Below are 23292 nucleotides of genomic sequence, written 5' to 3'. Positions count from 1 at the left end.
CCCACAGTACATGGCTCCATTTTTAATATCTCACCCAGATTAGCTGGCTGTGAATTGCCACCAGAAGAGAGTGAAACCATCTTGCAAAATCCTTGTCAGGATGGTGGTATTACGTGTTAAATGGGTTTAATGTGCTTGGAGGCCGGTAGCTAATGGAAATTTAACAGTCATTAAATTGTCATTAAAAGCCTTTGTTAATTACTATTAAGTACTTAATATACTTTATGTCAGAGATGTCCATAAGGGAAGCTAGGGATATTTTCCTTAAAATTTTGAAAATTATAAAGTGATCAGACATAAATGTGTATAATCACATATCTGTTAGAGGGCAGTAGTTAGGGAGTTACCTGACGCTCTTGGATAAGTCTAATCATGAGTTTGAAAATGAGGCATTGGTGACTTAACGCCCTTTGCTGGGTCATGCTGATAACGTGACCCAGTCCAGTTCCTTTCGACTCTTTGGTTGTGAACAAATGACCAATCCCCATGCGCTGCAAACAAGGAGAACTGAATATTTCCAAACAATCTAGTGTGATAATAAAATAAAACCCAGCAAGTGCAAGCAGTGCATGTTTGAGGATTGCATATTAATGGTTCTGCAAGGTAATTAGGCATAAAGGGTAAGCGTTTAATCAGTGATGACATTGCAGTTTTTCTCCTCTTGTTTCATATTTAAAAAATACTTTTATTTCTCATTGTCAGTATTGAGGGTTTTTATTAAAACCCTGTAGTTTAATATGAATCCTGTGCTGAGCTTATTAACATTTACATACACATTAAAAGATAGATAGAAGTCGGGGCGCTTGCCTGGGTGGCGCAGTCGGTTAAGTGTCCGACTTCAGCCAGGTCACGATCTCGCGGTCCGTGAGTTCGAGCCCCGCGTCGGGCTCTGGGCTGATGGCTCAGAGCCTGGAGCCTGTTTCCGATTCTGTGTCTCCCTCTCTCTCTGCTCCTCCCCCGTTCATGCTCTGTCTCTCTCTGTCCCAAAAATAAATAAACGTTGAAAAAAAAAATTAAAAAAAAAAAAAAAGATAGATAGAAGTCTTCACCTGTTGGGATGAGCACTGGATGTTGTATGGAAACCAATTTGACAATAAATTTCATATAAAAAAAAAAATAGAAGTCTTAGCTCAGGCTCCCCAGCATCGAGGCTTCCTCTTGACTTAAGCTACTTTCAATTCCTCAAGCGTAAGGTACCCTGTCTTAGACCGGATGTGGTATCCTTTCTCCCCACTTTTGTCTATCAACAATGGCCTTTGGTTTTCTTGGGCGGTATGACTGTCCAGCTTTCCCAGTGGGTACTCGCAGTGGAGATTCTTTTTTTTTTTTTAAAGATTTTATTTATTTTTTTTTAATGTAATCTCTACACCCAGTGTGGGGCTCGAACTCACAACTCCGAGGTCAAGATTTGCTTGTTCCGCTGACTGGGCCAGCCAGGCGTCCTCCCAGTGGAAATTCTGTTGCTCAAAGCAACAGATGACTGGTGTAAAGAATAACAGCAACACACTGCTGTCTGGATTTAGGGTTTGGAAAACCTGTGGTGGGCTTGAGAAAAGGGGTGAAAAGAGAAGGAGTAGGGAGAGTGGGTCTGTTTCTTATAATTGTGGGTCTTTGGGGCAGAGGAATGGACAAGATTAAAGTTATGAGCTGGAAGAGCTTGGGTGTCTGTCCCTAGAGAAGGGGACTAAGTTTCTGGTCAAAACAAAGCAAAGCAAATTGCCTTTCTTAATATAAAGCCCAGCCTTAAAGGGGTGTGGCCATACCTACAAAATATCTAAGGTCATTCAGGGGCACTCGACATCCTTTAATGGGGAGAAAGTTTGTTTCTGCCCATGTAACTGCTGATGTGAGAGAAACCTCTTTAAAGGCAGGGCTATTGGACGGCTGTAGGATTATTGGTCAACACAGTGTATGACTAACATCAGGCCCTTTCTGTGTTGATAGGAAAGAAGTCAGAGAGGTGATCCTTAGCCTTCAAATTTCATGGCTCAGTAAGACTTCAAAATAATTTTGAAGGCTGAAAACGTTGCTGACTTCCTCTGTTGTCTAGGAAGGGAAGGGGGTAGGGGGCAGAAAGTCTTTTATCAGGCCTCATTTCAAGAAACAAAGGACATGTAAACACTAAAACAGTCGGAAGGACAAGTTCTCAGAAAAAAGGACAGTTCTTTAAATGGGATATATTTAGCGTTAGAAAAAGACCTACTACATTGTCCTAACCTTTGCGAGGGTTGGGTGCTTGAGTGCCACTGGATTGGAGGGCTGTGGATTTCTGAACAGTGGGGAGGCAACCACAGGAACAGGAGTTTGGGGTGAGGGAAATGAACTCATTAACATTGGTCTCTGGTGGAAGATACTTATCATGTCTTGCCCTGTGGGTGGCTTGAAGTAGGAATGTTGATTCCAAATATTTAAACTTGAGATACAATGCGTTTGCAATATCGTGTTGCCCCAGCTAGCTGCCAGGTTTTCAATAATGGGTAGATAGATCTTATAGATTCGTCTTTAGGATTTATTATCATTTTGCTGTTTTCCTAAGTAAGAGAAATACTGTGTAACATGTATCAGGAAAGACACCTTCCGTTCTTTCCCCAATTCTCATTTGTGTAACCAAAGGGCGTATATCATCAACAACTCTTGCCCTTTTGCCTTTGGATTATATTATGTACTTTTTTTTTTTAATTAGTAAATCGTTTGCATTTCCTGACAGCGTGCCACTTGACAGAAGGTTTAAGTGCCTGGGAGAATAGTAATCAGTGGCAAATCAGCCTGTGTCTGAAACGTGGCTGTCGGCAATCTATTCGAGAATAATTGAAAGTTTTGCTGTGTTCATTTTGCTTATGGGTTTCCAGGTGAACGCAAAACTCCCGATTGGGACCCCAGATTACATGGCCCCTGAAGTGTTGACTGTGATGAATGGGGACGGAAAAGGCGTCTATAGTCTGGATTGTGACTGGTGGTCAGTGGGAGTTATTGCTTATGAGATGGTTTATGGAAGATCCCCATTCACTGAGGGAACGTCAGCCAGAACCTTCAATAACATCATGAATTTCCAGGTAAAGAGCCATTAGTAGATTTTGAAGTAATATTGAGAACTGTCATTTAAAAATGTACAAGTGAACCTTTGTAATGTAAATCAGTAGTGCTGGATAATAACAACAGCAAATACTTATAAAGCACTTTGTGCTAAAAGCTGTCCTAAGCGCTTTAGTGATTGTATTTTATTGACTCTCAGCTGCCAGTCATTGTAAGCCTATGCCATTATTTTAGGTAACGTTAAAAAAGAAAAACTGTTGCCAATTAATCTATGATATTTCATTGGTTATAAAATGCATTTTTATTTCAGTGCTGTTAAGGGAATAACTGAGTCCTAGACTTGATGAAATAGGGTTCATTAACTCAGCTAATCCTCAAACAATGGAAGAGGTAGATATTACTTCCATTTTACAGATGAGGAAACCAAAGCACACAATGGTTAAGCAAGACCATCTTGCCTAGAATAACACAGTCAGTCTGGCTTGGAAGTCCATGCTCTTGATGCTATGCTATGCTGTTTCTCGGTATGACTAGCTATCAAATATGGCAGTAAAATTGAAATGGGGGCAGAAATTAGAAATACAGGAATGTATATGAAGTAGAATTAAAACTATTTTCTAATAAGTGTATATTCTAGTAGATTAAGCCCATTTCTCTTAAAAATTTTTTTGTTTATTTTTGAGAGAGAGAGAGAGAGAGACAGAGTGTGAGTGGGGGAGGGGTAGAGGAGAGAAAGGGATACAGAATCCGAAGCAGGCTCCAGGTTCTGAGCTGTCAGCACAGAGCCCGACGCGGGTCTCAAACCCACGAACTGTGAGATTGTGACCTGAGCCGAAGTCGGACGCTTAACCGACTGAGCCACCCAGGTGCCCCCCATTTCTCTTTTTTTTAATGTTTATTTAATATTTTGAGAGAGAGAGAATCCTAAGGAGGTTCTACACTGTCAGCACAAAGCCTGACATATGGCTCAATCTCATGACGGTGAGATCATGACCTGAGCCGAAATCAGGAGTCGGACACCCAGCCGACTGAGTCACCTAGGTGCCCCTATTCAGCTCATTTCTTTAGGATATGATAGATATGTATGTTTTAGTCAACTGAAAGGAAGAAGAGAAATTTCAGTTTTTTTCTAACTCACCCAACTTCATCTTTCTGGAATGCTTAATGTGTATTTTCATATTGTATAATACATATTTTATATGCTTAATACATATATATATTACTTGTTATTCTTGAGTCTCCTCTTGGGTTCAAGTTTTCCCTTAGATGATTCTTGGGGCCAATTTATTTCCTTCATTTCAGTTCATTCGTTCAGTAATGAGAGAATGGCACCAGGCACGGTTAGGTACCAGGTTTACAGTGTTGAGAGCAGAAGGCTCTCTCTGCCTTCTTTCCCTGTTATCACACGGAAATCACAGTGCACTGTGTTTGTGTAGAAGTAGATTACGGGGCGGGGGGGGGTGGTGGAGCTGGGCAGTGATCTGGTAGAAGAGGGGTGCGGGCTGGGGAGGGCGTTCTAGGCAGAGAGAACAGCATGATTTGTTCAGGAAGCTTTAAATAGCTCATCATTGTTGGACAGCAAAGAGTGAGATGGGGAGTGTAGCTACATGAGACAAGAGAGAGGACCGAGGTCAAATCATGAAGGATATTGAACTCTTGCAAAGGAACTAGGCCTATTGATGTGAACAAGCCATTTATTTTGGGAACATGCCTTTGGTCCAAAGTTAAGAGGCACAAAACTTCCTTCTTTTAACAAAAAGAAACTTGCATATATGAGAAATACTTTTTTGGGGGGACATGGGAAGCTGAATTTGCTAAGGAAATAATAATTATTATTTTTTTGGAATAGCGGTTTTTGAAGTTTCCAGATGATCCAAAAGTTAGCAGCGAATTACTTGATCTGATTCAGAGTTTGTTGTGTGGCCAGAAAGAGAGACTGAAGTTTGAAGGCCTTTGCTGCCACCCTTTCTTCTCCAAAATCGACTGGAATAACATTCGTAACTGTGAGTAGGGCTGTGGTCCTTCCTTTCTGGTGTTCAGATTAAGTGTAAACACTTAAGAATGTTCTGAAATTATTCTGGCCTGCAGAAGGTGGTATAAATTATATAAATAAGGGCCTCAATTATCTCCAGGGACAGAAAGGGCTAATGATGTAGCTGTCTGTAAGTGGTAATTCTTCTTTAAAATTGTTTGCACAGAATGGGGTCATTTATCAAACTCTGTGCTTAAGTGGCCTTCACATCATCTCTCAGTAAGTTAGAGGAACAGACTGATGGAGTTCAAGGGTTGCCGGTTGGTTTGACAGAGTTTCTTCTAAGAGGAAAAGTGGACGTATGTATTTCCTTCACAGATTGGGAAAAAAGACTCAAAAATGAGGCAAAGTGCCAGGTTGCTCTGCAAATGGCCAAGCCTGCACGAAACCCATAAATGCCTCTCTGTGTTCGTGTTTTCCTCAGAAACATTTTGTCTTTGCTCACAAGCCTGTAAAATCTGTAACATAGACACACACAGCAGATTCATTCATACATACATCGCTTTGGAATCAATTAGTGCAAATGAAATTCATTAAAAACAGATATTTGATTTATTATTGACAAAACCAAAATGCTTGGGCTTTTACAAATTGGTGATTTTGGGGAACACATGGGTGGCTCAGCCGATCGAGCGTCCAACTTCAGCTCAGGTCATTATCTCACAGTTGGTGAGTTTGGGCCCTGCATCGGCCTCTCTGCTGTCAGCACAGAGCCTTCTCTGGATCCTCTGTCCAGACCCCCGACCCCCCCCCCCCCACCCCGACACACACACAACCGCGTCCCTCTCCCACTTGTGCACACACTCTCTCTCTCTCAAAAATAAATAAACTTAAAAAAAAATTGATTTTTTTTTTTTTTTAATTTTTTTTTTCAACGTTTTTTATTTTTATTTTTGGGACAGAGAGAGACAGAGCATGAACGGGGGAGGGGCAGAGAGAGAGGGAGACACAGAATAGGAAACAGGCTCCAGGCTCCAAGCCATCAGCCCAGAGCCCGACGCGGGGCTCGAACTCACGGACCGCGAGATCGTGACCTGGCTGAAGTCGGACGCTTAACCGACTGCGCCACCCAGGCGTCCCAAAATTGATTTTTTAAAAACATTTTTTATTTTTGGATGTGTTGATTGAATGTGCCAATGATTAGCATAGATTAGGGCCGGTAGGAAAGCAGTGGGTCTGAGTGGGTTGTTTTTGTTTTTTTTAATTTTTAAAAAATATTTATTTATTTTTGAGAGAGAGAGCACGAGCAGGAGAGGGTCAGAGAGAGATGGAGACACAATCCAAAGCAGGTTCTGGGCTCTGAGCTGCAGCACAGAGCCCGATGCGGGGCTCAAACCCATGGACCGTGAGATCATGACTTGAGCCAAAGTCAGACGCTCATCCCACTGAGCCACCCAGGTGACCCTGTTTGAGTGTTTTATCTTTGGTGATGAGGGGAGGTGGGGAGTGGAATCCATTTCTAGGTGTCAAAACCAGACTTCTAGTTCGAGCCATGTTGTAATCCTAATATATGATGAGTTGGGTTAAGATCCCAGTGTTTTCCAGTTGAAAGCCATTTTGATGGTTTCTCTAACCTGCCCAAATGTTTAAGTAGGCTACATTTTTATAAATCTGCCTTAGCAAATTTATTTTTCTTCTGGGAGCCACATTGCTTAATTTTTCTAATCTTCAGGCATCAATCCCCAAATCTTCCAAGGTTCAGGGCTTTTAATCAATAGTATATTTTCAGGGCTATTTTCTTTTTTGCTTTTAGAAAGATTTGATATAGTTTTCTTTAGATGCTGTTCAAATAGTCTTTTCTTGCCTTGCCTTTTTATCTCTGTAATCTTTTTTTTTTTTTTTGATGGTTATCCATTTATTTTTGAGAGAGAGAGAGACAGAGACAGAGAGAGAATATCCCAAGCAGGTTCCGTGCTGCTAGCGCAGACCCTGATGTGGGGCTCAATCTCACGAACCGTGAGATCATGACCTGAGCAGAAATCAAGAGTCAGATGCTGAACAGACTGAGTCACCCAGGCACTCCGTCCTTCCTTCCTTCCTTCCTTCCTTCCTTCCTTCCTTCCTTCCTTCCAGACTGAGTGATATTCTCTCGTGTGTGTGTATACATACTACAAATTCTTTATCCATTCATCCGTTGATAGACACTTAGGTTGTTTCCATATCTTGTCTATTGTGAATAATGCTGCCATGAACGAGAGAGCACAGATCTTTCTTCGGGGTACTGATTGCATTTTCTTTGGGTGTTCGACTAGAAGAGGGATTGCTGGATCATACGGTAGTTCTATTTTTAGTTTTTGAGCAACCTCTGTACTGTTGTCCTTAGTGGCTGTAACAATTAACCTTCTTACCAACAGTGTGTAAGAATTCCCTTTTCTCCACATCCTCACCAACTCTTGTTATCTTGGCTTTTTGATCACAGTCATCTTAATAGGTGTGAAGCAGTATCTCATTGTGGTTTTGATTTGCATTTCCCTGACGATTAGTGTTGTTGAGCACCTTTTCATATACATATTGGCCATCTATATGTCTTCTTTTTATTTTTTTCAAATTTTATTTAAATTTTAGTTGATGTATAGTATAATACTAGATTCAGGAGTAGAACTCAGTGATTCATCACTTACAACCCAGTGCTCATTGTTACAAGTGCCCTCCTTTGTACCCACCACCCATCTAACCCATCCCCCACCCACCTCCCTCCATCAACCCTGTGTTCTCCATGGTTAAGAGTCTCTTGTGGTTTGTTTCCCTTTCTTCTCTTCTCACCCCCTTTCCATATGTTCATCTGTTTTGTTTCTTAAATTCTGCATATGAGTGAAATCATATGGTGTTTGTCTTTTCTCTGACTGACTTATTTCGCTTAGCATAATACACTCTAGCTCCATCCACGTTGTTGCAAATGGCAAGATTTCATTCTTTTTGATGGCTGAGTAATATTCCTGTGTGTGTGTGTGTGTGTATCTACCACTTCTGTATCCACTTATCAGTCGATAGACATTTGGGCTCTTTCCATAATTTGGCTATTGTTGATAATGCTACTATAAACATTGGAGTACATGTACCCCTTTGAATCAGTATTTTTGTATCCTTTGGGTAAATACCTAGTAGTGCAATTGCTAGATCGTAGGGTAGTTCTATTTTTAACTTCGAGGAACCTCCATACTGTTTTCCAGAATGGCTGCACCAGTTTGCATTTCCATCAACAGTGTAAGGGGGTTTCCCTTTCTCCACATCCTTGCCAACATCTGCTATTTACTGTGTTGTCAATTTTAGCCATTCTGACAGGTGTGAGGTGGTATCTCATTGTGGTTTTGATTTGTTTTTCCCTGATGTGTTTGTCTTCTTTAGAAAAATGTCTTTTCATGTCCTTTGCCCTGAATCTTGATTCTTCAAAATCCTGATGGCTTTTATGGGCTTCTGACTCCCAGTACAGTGGCTCTGGAGTGTCATGAAATATGTTTGCTTTAAAAAAATGTCTTTTAATTTTAATTAACCTTATTTTGGAATAACAATAGGTTCATAGAAAACTTGCAAAGACAGTACAGAGAGTTCCCACATACCCTTCTCCTAGCGTCTCCTAATGTTATAACATCTTATATAACGGTGCCACATTTGTCAAAACTAAGATTAATATTTGCACATGACTATTAATCAAACTTCAAACTTTATTCTGATTTCACTGGTTTCTCCACTCATGTCTCTGTTCCAGGAGTCAGTCCAGGGTGCCATATTGCAGGCACCTGCAGTAGGCACATACTTAGTGTAGCTCAGCCAATGAGGGGCATCTTCCTGTCCCCCGAGGATTGGTAGTGCGTTTTCCTGGAGGTTCTGTCGCATCCCTGACAATGCAGAGAGACACGGTATTCACTGAGCTTCTCCTACGAGATTTCCCTGTTAGGGAAGTTCACCGAGTTTCCCTTGCAGAATTTTTTTAAACCAACCTCTGATCCCTGCATATTTGCAATCAACTTGGGGTTGTGTGATTGAAAACATTGCTGGGCTCCATGATCTTTGAGCTACTTTCCAACTAGGTAACTCTAACAGAAATTATGCCTTTGTCCAGTCCCAGTTTTTCCACAAATGCATGTTGAGTGACTTTCATTAAGCAAAACCCTTGAAGCCGAGTTTATGGTTGCTGTTTCAATGCCTTGTGGTTCCAGGGTATTAAATATCTGTACTTTTCACACACAAGATTGTCCCTTGATGAAAGTAACATTAGCCTTTCTGCTGCCTCACCCCTAATTCTTCTTTTTCTTGTTGTAACCAATGAAAGGAAGTACTGCTTAACACAGCAGGTAATAATCTTCTAAAACTCATCATCTCAAGAGGTGGTCCTGGCAGGATATATGAATGTAGTTTAAGAAGGGTCTGGACAAATTTATGAATGACAGAATCGGGAGTGGCTGCTGAGGGGAACTAGGACATGCCTCGGCTTTCACACTGAAGTCAGACGGAACATCTGCGTCCCCCTGGGTCCAGTCTCTTAGGGTTGCTCTGGGCAACAGTACACAAACCAGGAACCTGACCCAGTTCAGGAACCCGTATTCTCTCAGCAAGTCAAAAGCTTTGTGATGAGTTACTGCCCATGAAGGTCCCCAGGTGCCCATTACCCTGATGTTTCATTCCCACCTTCGCGTGATCAGATGTCAGCTTGTGTTTTCAGTTGCTTATTATTATCATCATTATTTCAAGGTGGCTTTCCAAGTTCCAGTAGGAGACTTCTTAAGTATACTGGCTGCCCTGGACTTTGCAATTCCAGTGATGTTTCCAGTATTGGGCAAGAGTCTGGTGGTACCCAGCCTGATATTTTCTGAGCTTCTGGAATGCTGAGGTCAGAGGGCCTCTTTCATTCATGCCTTCGGGGTTACGCCTCCATTTCCTGGCATCATACACTTGCTCCTGTTAGTGGGGAAGTTTTGCTGCCTGGTGTGCTTTTCTAGTCACATCTGTTAAAATACCTTCCTTGCACAGACATAGTGATGTCATTGGAACCGGCATGCTTGTCCCTTTTGTCCAACACCGTTACGTCCTGACAGTGGGGAATGCGAAACGCGAACATGGATTGTGGAAATATCCTGGAACTTCTGTGGCTAATGCTCAGATGTTGTCTGTTACTTACGACACAGTCTTCTTCTAAATTATGTTCTTTTCACTATTCTCAGAAAGACCTAGCTCTTGCAAAATGATTGTGAGTTTTCAGGTCCTTACCATTTGTTAGCAGAGGGTACATTTCACTTCCACTGGTAGTGAGTGACTCGGTGGTGTTCCCATGCTGTGTAGGTCTCTTTTTTGTCATTGATGATCATTGTGCACTACCAGGCCCTGAATGGCCATCATAAAACCACAAATGCACAGTCCTGTGGTTGTTCAATAAACCTGGGTCATGATGGCCTTTGGTTTAAAGGAAAGGGATCTTGTGGCTTTGTATCATCAGGTGAAATCTTTACATACTGTTCTATGCAGAAATAAGCACCACATAACTCACTGGGCATTTTACTCCAGTCCTTAATATGGTAGGAAGTATTGGTTAAGTAGCCAACTAGCTATTTAAATACATGACACTGTACGACTTTGAAACCGTTCTGTCAGAGGTAACGATTATTATGCCCATATTACAGATGTGGACACTATGTTAACTTGTCTCAGGTCACATAGTGAGAGAATCGGGATTTGGACCGAGGTCTGCATGACTCTAGAGCCCGTGCTCTTTCTACAGAACCAGGCATGCCTTGGCGTAGATCATTGTTGTTAGTAATAGTGTTTGTGGTGATGACAAATAATAAACCATGTCACACTAGGGGTGGTTTAGTCTCTGCATCTATTTAGCACATCTGGAATTCTTGAATCTACAGGATTCGTCATGATGTTGAGTGTCTGCCTTCTTCCTCATTGTGCTAAGTGTAGCTCTGTTGATGGACAAATTTGGATATGGTCCTGCCTTCAGGGAACTTATAGTCTAAGCTTCAGGTCTGCTTACATCTGTTCCTGTTAAATTGCTGTAGCTCGAAATCATAGAAAAATTAATGCTTAGTGGGTCACTCATTGGCTTACCGAACCACATGTGGCTGATTTTAAACAAAATATGGACTATGAGCTGGTGACCCCTTCCCTACATATGGCATCCTGTTCTTCCTGTTAATCTGTTAACCTCTCCAAGCTTCACGTCTGGCCTGGGAAAGGACAGTATTGGATTCAAGACCCACTTCCAAAATTGGGGTTTATAGTCTTGGGATGAATTGACACGACCCAACTCCTATTTTCTGGTTATTAGAACAGGGTTTCTCCAGGAACCTTCTTGCACTGTTGGTAGGAATGCAAACTCGTGCAGCCGCTCTGGAAAGCAGTGTGGAGGTTCCTCAAAAAATTAAAAATAGACCTACCCTATGACCCAGCAATAGCACTGCTAGGAATTTACCCAAGGGATACAGGAGTGCTGATGCATAGGGGCACTTGTACCCCAATGTTTATAGCATAACTTTCAACAATAGCCAAATTATGGAAAGAGCCTAAATGTCCATCAACTGGCGAATGGACAACAAAGATGTGGTTTATATATACAATGGAATACTACTTGGCAATGAGAAAGAATGAAATCTGGCCATTTGTAGCAATGTGGATAGAACTGGAGAGTGTTATGCTAAGTGAAATAAGTCAGGCAGAGAAAGACAGATACCATATGTTTTCACTCATATGTGGATTCTGAGAAACTCAACAGAAGACCAGGGGGGAGGGGAAGAGGGGAAAAAAAAAGTTACAGAGAGGGAAGGAGGCAAACCATAAGAGACTCTTAAATACTGAGAACAAACTGAGGGTTGATGGGGGGTGGGGGAAGGGGAAAGTGGGTGATAGGCATTGAGGAGGGCACCTGTTGGGATGAGCACCGGGTGTTGTATGGAAACCAATTTGACAATAAATTTCATTAAAAAACCAAAACAAAACCCAGGGTTTCTCAACCTTGGCACTGGTGACACTTGGGACCAGATAATTGTGATGGGGCTGTTGTGTGAGTGCAGGATATTCAGCAGCACCCCCTGGCCTTTACTCCCATACATGCCAGAAGCACCCTCCCCCATGCAGTTTGTGATAACCAAATAGGTCTCCAGACATTGCCCAGTGTCCACTGGGGGCCACAGCCGCCCCTGGTTGAGAACCACTGATTTGGAAGGATCGGCCAGGTTTTTACCAGGAGAGAAAATATTGCAGTAATCAGAATCACTCATGACTGCCATTGCTAACAAGCAGTGGAACCATAGTCCAGACTGTGGTTCACTTGTTGTTGTGTGGAGTGTGGTCTGTGGACCAGCAGCATTGGCATCACCTGGGAGCTTGTTAGAGATGCAGAGACTCAGGCCCCTCTAGATCTGCTGAATCAGAGGCTGCACTTTAATAAGATCCCCAGAAATAAGATTCCTGTGCATATTAGCATTTGCAAAGCCCTGCAAGAGGAGAAAATTCGTTCTGTCAGCCTTACGGTTTCTCGTTCATCTTTGTGGGGGTCTTTCATTTTGTCCTCTGGGCCTGGGAGAAGGGAAGACTGCTTTTTGGCTGAGGACTTCCATGGGTGGATGGAACTGCTTAGAAATGCTGGGTTTTAGGCTCTGCTTTTGAGGGATTTAAAGCTTTTTTCTCAGATGGACCTTACAACCTTCCTATCTTTCAAGATGGTGGCTTGACTTAATCTCCACCTGCTGATAGCAAATAGGTGGTTGTAAAAAGGCATTTTTGTGCCTTCTACTCCACATCCTCCACCCAGCTTACTATTGTTCCTTTTTTATTAAAAACATTTTTTTTAATGTTTATTTTTGAGAGAGAGAGACAGAGCACAAACAGGGAAGGGGCAGAGAGAGAGAGGGAGACACAGAATCCAAAGCAGGTTCCAGGCTCTGAGCTGTCAGCATAGAATCAAACGCAGGGCTCGAACTCACGAACTGCGAGATCATGACCTGAGCTGAAGTCAGATGCTTAACCGACTGAGCCACCCAGGGGCCCCCCATAATTACTGTTAATTAAAGATGGACTAAGTTTTCTTCATTAACTTTTTAGATGTGTATTATATTGCCATGCTGTTTATTAAGCACCTAGTATGTGCCAGGGGCTCTGCAAAGCACATTCTGCATGTTATTGTCCCATTTACTTGCTACAGCTCTATGCGATGGGTGGTATGATTAGTCCCACAGTTCAGATGAGGACCTTGAGGCCTGAGGAGATGAAGCCACTTGGCAAAGGTCACAGAGTGAGTAGTTGGCAGAAGTCAAATTCGGGTCTCTCAGACTCCCAAGTTCTCTTTGCTTGTATTTATTTGAAAAAGTTGTATAGTTTGTGGTAAAAAAAAAAAAAAAAAAAAAAATTCAAGTGACACAGAAGGTTAAACAGTGAAAATTGTCTCCTTCTCACCCTGTGCCCATTGCGTCTCCCTAAAGTGAACCACAGTTGTCAGCTTCTTATGTAACTTCCCAGAATATTCTGTACTCACGTAAACACCAGTGTGGCCTATACCCTTAACGACATCGCTATACTGTCTCCCAAGAAATCAGGAGTTTTTATTGACAGGTGATTTTCCTGCATCATTGATGTAAATGAAGAGATCTTCATAAAACCCCTATTTATCCTTTGAATTGGCCGCTCTGGCATTGATTTATGATGAACAGTGTTCTTTTCTTCACAAATGAAAGCCCCTTATGGTTTTAACATGAATATTTCATTTATTTATTTTAGTGTTCTGCTTTTAGAACAGCATTATCTCAATGGCTTGTGAAGTGTGTGTGTGTGTGTGTGTTGGTTTGTTTTGGGTCTTTTTCAGGTCTGCTTGTTTGGGGTTCTTACCATTCGAGCAGGTTTCTGTCCATGCTTTGTTTTCAGAGCTAGTTCGAGGAGGTTGGTAGATGTGCTCCTGTATTCACCTTGGTTGCCCCTCAAGTGTATCTCCCTGTTGGACAGCCGCCCAGTTGCTTCAGGGGCAGGAGGAAGTGAGGAAGGGGAGCTGGACTGTTTAGGGGATCAGCCTGTGAGAGAGGAGGGTAGAAAGAGGGAGGATGCTATAGTAGTGATGGCAGGAACTCAACTCACTAGACCAGGAGCATGTGGGCACCTGCTTCTCCAACATAAACAAGGAATAATGAAGACATGTAGTCAGTAGCTGTTACAGGCTTATGGGCTATACAGGCAAATATTTATGTCTCTCTTGGGGATTGTTCTGTTTTTAGAAAGTAAGTTATTGATAGGAGAAAATAGGCTAAGAAGAGCTAACTGCTTATAAATTAGGATTATGGGATTTCCCCGCTCTAGTCTGAATTTAGAAGCTACATCCAGAAATGTTAAAAATATGCAGTATTTCACTTTATTCCAAGATAAGTTGAGATGGCTTATTTTAGAGATAATTGCAATATCAAAAGGATAAAAATAAATAAATGTAGGAATCTGGCTGAAGGAAATAGCACAGTAAAGAAATCAAGTCAGAGATAAAGGTAAAAACAAACAAGTTCTGGTCAAGTTGCTGGACAAGGACAGATTTGGGACTCTTAGCCTCCTAGTGGCCAGAACAAAAAGGAAAATGGGAACAGTTACAGTTGACCCTTGAGCAGCATGGGGGTTAGGGGTGCTGACCCCTACATAGTCAAAAAGCTGCATATAACTTAAGACTCCTCCAAAACTTCTTTTGTTTAATGTTTATTTATTTTTGAGAGAGAGAGCGAGAGTGTGAGCAGGGGAGGGTGGAGAGAGAGGGAGACACAGAATCTGAAGCAGGCTCCAGGCTCTGAGCTGCCAGCACAGAGCCTGTCGCCTGGCTTGAACCCACAAACCGTGAGATCATGACCTGAGCCAAAGTCCAACGCTTAACTGACTGAGCCACCCAGGTGCCCCTCCCCCAAAACTTCTAATAGCCTACTGTCGGCGAGATGCCTTACTGATGATGTAAATAGTTGAATAACACATATTTTGTAATGTGTATTACATACTATACTCTTACTATATTCTTAAAGTAAGCTGGGGAAAAGAACATGTTATTAAGAAATCATAAGAGAAAATACATTTACAGTACTGTGCTTTATTTATTGAAAAAAATTTGTGTATAAGTAGACCTCTGCAGTTCAAACCTGTGTTGCTCAAGGGTCAACTGTATGAGAGTCTCAGTCCCATGAGAGAAAAATCCAAAATGGTTTGCTCAGAAGAGAGCATTTTCTGGAGAGGATTTTCTGGATACTGAGCCCTGAGGAATTTCATCATTGGCTTCCTCATAAGTGAGACCTCCTTGTGACATGGTAGACCTCACCCCTCCCATACGTGCTCTGGGGATTTCCCTATGACTGCTGCTGCTTCTTTTTTTATTTATGTTTGTTTATTTTTGAGAGAGAGAGGGAGAGGCAGAGAAAGAGGGAGACAGAGGATCCCAAGCAGGCTCTGCACTGATGGCTCCCCTCTGCGACACGGGGCTTGAGCCCATAAACTGTGAGATCATGACTTGAGCCGAAATCAAGAGTTGGACGCTCAACTGTCTGAGCCACCCAGGTGTTCCCTATGACTGCTTCTTATAGTGTCTCTTAGTGCAAGCCGACAGTGCAATGCTAAATTTCAGTTCAGTAAAATCACTTCCAAATGAGGTAAATTAATGCCTTTCCTGGGAGAAGGCGAGGAATAGGTTTTTTTGGAAAGCCCATAAATTGGAGTCTTCAATCCTTAAATTCTCACCCAAAAACCTTCTACAACCAATCAAACATGGAAATCATTTGGCCAAAGATTCAAAAATGATATTAAACATCTGGGACTATATTCAGCAGCCAATTTTTGAGTCAATTCTGTGATGCGTGGCGATTGCATTTACGCTCATTTTCTGAGTGTGAAGTTTGGATAGAACTAAAGAGGGTGGTTGGCAGGAGTCAAAAGAGGTTACAACCAAAGGACAAAGAGTAGGAGGTCCAGGTGGTCCACGACCAAGGGTTTGGAAACGATTTTCAGTGTCTCACCTCATAGAAAATAAATGTGGCCAACCCTGTTGCTCCCTGGTGGTGGAAAGAAAAGGATTATATTCATCTCACAGCACTGGCAGTTTGGGGTCTAAGACCCACCCTTCCTGTTCTTCAGACTCTGGCTAACAAAGGACACACACAAGGAACCGATAGCCAGCTAGGGATGGAAATATCCACGTTAGTCTTGGCAAGGCAAGTGCTTGATAACCTTTGATGCAGGGCTGCAGGAAATTTACCCACCCTCCCAGAGAAGAGTGGCAATTTTTTAAAATTGAAAAAAATACACACACATATACATGTGTATACATGCCGTTGACTTGATGAAGAAGTTAGGTCATTGTTTTACCTATTTGTCTCTGAGTCCTCAGTAAGGGATGATGGTGGTACTTATTCTTTCAGCCCCTATAAACTGTAAGGTAGCTCTAAAAGCTAAAAATAGATTCAGATTTGACTTTTCTGGCAAGAATATCCAGTAGAGGGGCTTCTCCTGGCCTAAGATGGGACAATATGAGCACCAAAAAGATTGCAGTGGCTTGAAACGCATCAAATATGTAACAGTATATGAGTTCATAATGATAACTTGAAATCTCACTGGTCACTTCTAGCACTTGTTGCTAAGGGCCCCCAAGTCATTACTTTGGATGTTGCTAAATATAGAAAGAACCAAGCATTTGTTCTGCCTTCCTATTTGAACTATATTTCAGGGTAATCAAATCGTTGATGTGCTAATAAATGCAGAAGGAATGATGAAATTAGAAAACCACCATTCTGCAGCCCTTAATGAAATAATGGCTGTAGGCAGTGCTCATCAATGGTTGCTGAAACCTTTAAGTGAAAGATTGGGGGGGAGGACCTTTATGGTGGAGGGATCAGGCTGATGTCATCAGAACCCATGGATCATTCTGAACATCAGAAGGCGGGAGACAAGTGGACATTGTATGCCCTCTAATGTCATGCATTAAGTAGACAGCACATCCAGAATACCAGGAGGTATTCCTGCCAAAAGAATTGAATATGAACGTACAGAAGGCCCTAAGTTGAACTTCCAGTTTATAGGAAACATGAGAGACAGAGAAACATGTTAAATGATGTCACAAGTTTACATTGAAACCAAGTTCAGAATGTGGGAAATTCTACAGAGACACGTGATCCAGTTTCTTAGACCAATAAATGGCATTAAAAAAAATTCAGTGCTGGGGCGCCTGGGTGGCTCAGTCGGTTGAGCGTCCGACTTCAGCTCAGGTCACGATCTCGCGGTCCGTGAGTTCGAGCCCCGCGTCAGGCTCTGGGCTGATGGCTCAGAGCCTGGAGCCTGCTTCCGATTCTGTGTCTCCCTCTCTCTCTGCCCCTCCCCCGTTCATGCTCTGTCTCTCTCTGTCTCAAAAATAAATGTTTTAAAAAAAAAATTAAAAAAAAAATTCAATGCTATGGATTAAGAGACATACCAACCAAATCAGTTTGTGAACCTTGGTTGGATCTTGATTCAAGTGAAAAGCCAACTGTAAAGAGACATTTTTGGGATAACTGGAGAAATTGAACACAAACGTGTTGTTATATAATGTTATGGAGTTATTGTGGTTTTGTTGGGTGTGATGAAGGTATTGTGACAGTATTTTGGACGTCCTTATCTGTTAGAGCAGTGGTTCTCAACTGGGGGTGATTTTGCCCCCCACGGGACATTTGGCAATGGCTGGAGACATTTTTGGTTGTCATGACTTGAGGTGCTGTTGGCATCTGGTGGGAAGAGGTCAGGGATAACTGCTAAATGCCCTCCAATACACGACAGCCCCCTACAACAAAGCATTGTCCACTCCCACATGTCACTAGTGCCCCAGTTGAGAAACCCCATGTTAGAGATATCTACTGCAGTAGTTATGGGTGACATGATACCCTGTCCGGGGTTTTCTTTTAATAATCAACAAACGTGCAAACAAGACAGGGATGGGGTGGAATGGAATGGGAGTTGCTCGTTGTTGAACTTGGGTGAGGGGCATGTGGGAGTGCATTGTACTACCTTACTACTTTTGTGCCTGTGAAGATTTTCATAGTATTTAAAAATAAATTTTAAAATATTGGAGAAAAGGATACTACAGTGGTCTTGAGGGCGGCAGAGAATGAGTGCTATCTGATGTGTTGTTGGGTATAGGTAATTCAAGGGGGAAGATGCTAGAAGGGAACATTGTTGGGCACTAGAGTGATTGGGTCCTAGGGAATGGAAACCGAGGGATGAGCTCCTTCATTGTTTGTTTATGTTCTGGGAGTCTCTACCTGGGCCCCAGACTGGCTCTATCCAGACCCATGCTGGCAGGGAAACGCAGTCCTAACTAGTTGCGGTTTGAAAGGATTCTCTCTTTGGAGCATTTCCAGCCTGAGTAGGTATTTTGCAGGTTTGCTGAGTACCTAGACCCAGAGAGCAGGGGGAAAACAAGGTAAAGCTACAATGTTAGAAGTCTGGTTGAAGTGTGATGCAGAATTGAGAGAAGGCATCTCTCAAAGCATTCTCTCAAAGCAAATCCATTATTCAAAGTTCTTTACCAAAAACTTGATGTTAAGCAGCCTGGTAGGAACATGGCTTTTGAGAATAGTGAGATTCTGACAGAGCCCACAACTCCATCGAGACCTGGAATCTGCCACCAGAGAGGGAATCTGCTTAGCTGTTGGCAGCCAGACCCTAGCATCCTTGAGATTGAGCGATTGATGCGTGCTTGAATAATGCTAACTTCCTTATTCATCTCCTTTGAAGACACCATTGTAAAAACTGATCACCAGCCAAATCAGCATTACCTTAAAGTCTCTTTATGACTTTTAGGGAAGCAGAGACATGGGAGAAGTTCTTATTTACTTGAGTCTATTGGAAACTGGATCTAGTTTGTCTTCCTTTTGTATTTCTTCCACAACGTGTTGCTTGTAGGAGCTATACCTGACCACTTCCTACCCACTGGGAAGGAAATAGGGGACTTGCCCGAGGCTCTAGGGAATAGAGTCTGTTCTGATGGGGCTGAATTACTAACGTATATTTAGTAACTAGCTCTATTTGTCTATCCCCTAACTTGTCTGTTGGCTCATTCCCATGACCTGATGATAATGGATATTGCTCTTCTTACCATTGGAACCTTTTTCTCCTGGAGTTGTTCACATCCTAAGAGTTGGTCATTGATATTCCTAAAAGCTCTGCTCTTGTGTCAGTTGTCACATTTTGCCACTTCTTTCTGTAGCCTGTCTGCTGTTAATCCACATCCTCTCTGTTTCTGTTATCACTTCCTTAGTGTAGAATTTGTCATGTTGACTATTGTAGACTTGTCCTTAAGAGGTTTCTAGCATCGACCTCTTCCAACCAGCAGCGATGGTATCGGTCTCTGGCACTATCACCCACCCAGTGCTCTAAAACTCTCTCTGATAATCCTTTCTGTCAATCTGATCCAGGGTTCCCCCGCTTCAAGGTCCAGCCAAGATTTCACTTTCACTTCGTTCCCAGCCTCATCACCCAGGTCTTTCTCCGGCTGGTGCTCTGTGGCTTTTCTAAAGCGGTACTCTTCCCCACTCCAGCCCGCCAAGATCCCTTTTAACCAACTCTTGACATTCAATCACCTCCATGACACTTTCCCACAGGAACACACAAAATTCACTGTATCCCCTTCTGCAGAACTTGCCAGCGCTCCATTTATATATCTCTGCTTTTCATACCCACACCTTGACCTCTAAATGACATAAATAGCCTCCTCTTCACATACTTTGCAGTTCTCTGCCTTTGTACCATGGGTAAGTGCGATCGCATTGGTACTTCAGATTTTAAGGAATTGGAAGATGGCTAATTTTCTGGTCATCTTCCTTTTAGTTTTGAACGTGGCATCTAATAAATGAATTACCTTTTTTTTTTTTTTCTTAAGGTGTGGGACATCATGGTAGATAGAACAAAGTTGAAAATGTTTTTGATTTAATGTTGAATGCCCACTGTGTTCCAGGCACAGTCCTGCTTCATTATATCATTACGCAATATTTATTTATGTGCCTTTGTCTTTTATGACACCACGTTGGCCATTATTCATCTTCTGCTTCTGCCACACACAATTCATCAGTGTGTGTAACTCACAGTGATGATTAAAAGTCATAGGAGTTTCATGAGCTATATCTAGTTCAGATTTTTGTTGTCGTACTTGTTTTTTAACGTGCCAATTCTTCATGACTAAATCGGGTACTCTAGGTTTCCTAAAGCGGCACTTGCATGAAATAGCCCATTAGGCTTAAGAAATTACCACACATCTAGGGTTCTTGTTAATCATTCATTCCTTTAACCGAACAGATATTGAACATTGAATAAGGACAGCCAGGTGTTGGGTGTGTAATCGTGAGCACGACACTGTCTTCCCCCTCATGGAGCTCGTGTTCCAGTGGGGAAAGCAGGCACTAAACACTATACCAAAATTAGATAATCCCTTATATTTTTAATATTGTTGCTTGCATGGTATCCTGGAAAATTGAAGGTGGGAATGGGGTAAATGGAGCTCGGTGGACTATGTTAGAAATAAGTAGGTCTAACAGGACAAATCCATTTGGTTCTCTTTTCCTTGTTATTTGCCTTTTGTTTTGTTTTGTTTTTAATTTGAAGGCATTTCAATTTTTTTCCCCCAAAAGCTTCTAATGAATGTCAGGATTAAAGAAAAGAGAGAGAATTTATAGGAGAGAGATTAACTAAAGCTCCTAAAATAGCTCTTTGTTTCTGAAAACCTTGTTCTGCCATCTATCTTATAATTGGGGGTGGGGGTGGGGGAACACTCCAGAACTTGCTTGCCTGGCCCTTGCCACTACAGGGAAAGTGCCCTGATGAGACCTCATGCACAGGCTGATTTATTTTTTAAAATATATAGGAAAAGTTTTTTTTTTTTTTCCCTTAATGGCTTTTGCCAATGAACAGTTGATCTTAATATATGACTTCTGATTTGTCATTATTGAATGTGGTGGGTATGGGGGGGTGAGATGATGATTTCATAATATAGTATCAGAAAATATTCCTATAGGCACTCATTAACATATTTTTCAGACAGAAAAATCTCCACTTTTAAAGCCTCTTCATTTAACTCAAATATCAAATAACTTCTTTGTAGCCTGTATTATGCTAGGTGCTCTCTTCCCAAGATTCATTTTCTAGTTATTTAATTATATACCTGTTCAGCACCTACTGTGTGCCTGGCACTATACTATGTTCTCAGATGTAATATGTACCGCCATCAACATAGACTCAAATCCAGTGACCTATTAATACCTTTTTTAAGAAAAAAAATTACATTTTATGGAAATCAAAAAAGGAACATTTCCAGGGGTGCCTGGGTGGCTCAGTCGGTTAAGCATCTGACTTCGGCTCAGGTCGTGATCTCACAGCTCATGGGTTCGAGCTTCATGTTGGGCTCTGTGCTGACAGCTTGGAGCCTAGAGCCTGCTTCAGATTCTGTGTCTCCTCTGCCCCTTCCCTACTCATGCTCTATCTCTCTCTCTCTTTGAAGAATAAATAAACATGAAAAAAATTTTTTTAAAAAAAGGGAACATTTCCTATAAGGTACATGAAAGGAGGATTAGACACCCACGACAGATGTGGTCACATAGTTTGTCGTCTTTAGATTTGACCAAGTTTTACATAATCCTTTCAAAATGTGGCATCCAGACTTTGAGCTACTTTACTCTTTCTGGTGCACCTGTTAAGATATGTATTGAGCCTTCTCATTCTTTGTCTCTTGATCTCTCGAGTCTTGTCTCTTTGTTGGCACTTCTCCACCCGCAGATCTTGTTATTACATAGGTTCTGCCTCAGTGGATGTGGGGGCAGAACCAGAGAATCTGTAGTTCTAACCAAGTCCCAGGTGATGCTGATGTTGCCAGTCTGCAGATCACACTTTGAAAAGCGTGGGTCTATGTGATTTCTTCAGGTCTAACTGCTAATTCACTACTTTTCTCTTAGGCTGTGTCTAATCGTCTATTTAATGCATTCAGTGAGTTTTAACTTTGAATTCAATAACTTTCATTTTTTAAGTTTCTATTTGGTTCCTTTTAAATGTATGTGGTCCTTTTTTGAGAGTATCCTATTCTTTTATTGGCGTTTCTACTCATCTGCCTTGGTAATAAATTTATTTTATGGCCCATTTCAGATTGTGTTTTATCTGCAGTTTTTGGAGGGCTGATTTTCTCATTTCTTATATGTGAGGATGCTCTTTTGTGGTGGTTTGGGTGGTTTCTTTTTCCTCAATATATGTAGTTGTTGGTTTTTACTTTTTTATCATAAACTCATTTCTAGCAGGGACTGTGTGTGTGTGTGTGTGTGTGTGTGTCTGTGTGTGTGTGTGCGCGCGCGCGCACGCGCGCCCGCCCTGGATTATGAGTGTCCCCACAAGTTGTTCTCCTGTTGTGTCTACCATTGCCCTCAGGGCTCAGTGATCCTGGGCCAGTATTGGTGTTAATCTCTTGTTTTGTAGTTCCCAAACTATACAGGATACTATAAATACAGACATCCTACCTGGGATTACAGTTTTAATAGCCAGTTTATTTCTTTCCCCCTAAAGGATCTTGGTCAAGGGGAAACATCCTTGTCACTTTCTGGTGGGTAGATAATTTCCAGTTTGCTCGTTTCTTTTTGGCTTGAGGCTCTGGCTCTTTTCTTGCCTAAGTGTGGCCCTTATAAGCCCTCCTTTTCAGACTTTCCTGTTGTACTCAACTGACTACCTGTCTAGAGCTTTATATCCCTAGCTTTTAATCTGTCTTGTGACTATCTCACCTGTTACCATCTGGTATATTTCATGTTGACTTCTCCTTCCTTTTATTGAAGATTGGCCCTTTTTCTAATCTCGACCATATGGGCTAGCTTTGAGCATGATGGAGTTTTTAAGAGAAATCTTATTTTATGGTACAGAATTTCTAAATCATAATTATTTCACAGAGGGTGGCTCCTACCCCTATATTAATCATACTCCTCACTCAGAAATGGAATTCTATTTTAGTCTCCCAAAGATAAATTAGTATATAGTGGAAAGGGAATTAAACTTCTGTTAGGAATGAAATGATATGGTAAACACAAACATCCACATGAGTGTGTGTGTCATTTGCCCAGGGAAGAAGAATTTGCAACACAGATTGTGCTGTATCTCGCTAGCCTTCAATAACCGCAGGATCTGTCATGAACATGTATCTCGTGTGTGCAATAACGACAATAGCAGGTGATCTTTACGGAGTGTTTACTGAATGCAAAGAAATACACCAAACACTTTATACAGAGTTTTTTCAT

The 23292-nt window shown here is 41.8% G+C and overlaps 1 protein-coding gene across 9 annotated transcripts in view; it reads left to right on the top strand.

The window, feature by feature from the left end:
- The window catches only part of CIT (citron rho-interacting serine/threonine kinase), a 186884-nt gene that overhangs the window by 56756 nt on the left and 106836 nt on the right, over positions 1-23292 (top strand). For all 9 annotated transcript variants that reach the window (XM_047826634.1, XM_047826641.1, XM_047826640.1 and 6 more), the window contains 2 exons: positions 2850-3053; positions 4883-5036. In XM_047826634.1, coding sequence (XP_047682590.1) covers positions 2850-3053; positions 4883-5036 — 358 coding nt within the window. The remainder of the gene's footprint in view (positions 1-2849; positions 3054-4882; positions 5037-23292) is intronic.

This window comes from Prionailurus viverrinus, chromosome D3 (assembly GCF_022837055.1).
Source record: "Prionailurus viverrinus isolate Anna chromosome D3, UM_Priviv_1.0, whole genome shotgun sequence".
Lineage (NCBI taxonomy): Eukaryota > Metazoa > Chordata > Mammalia > Carnivora > Felidae > Prionailurus > Prionailurus viverrinus.
Note: the sequence above shows the minus strand (reverse complement) of the source record. Positions and strands in the feature narration are given on the sequence as shown.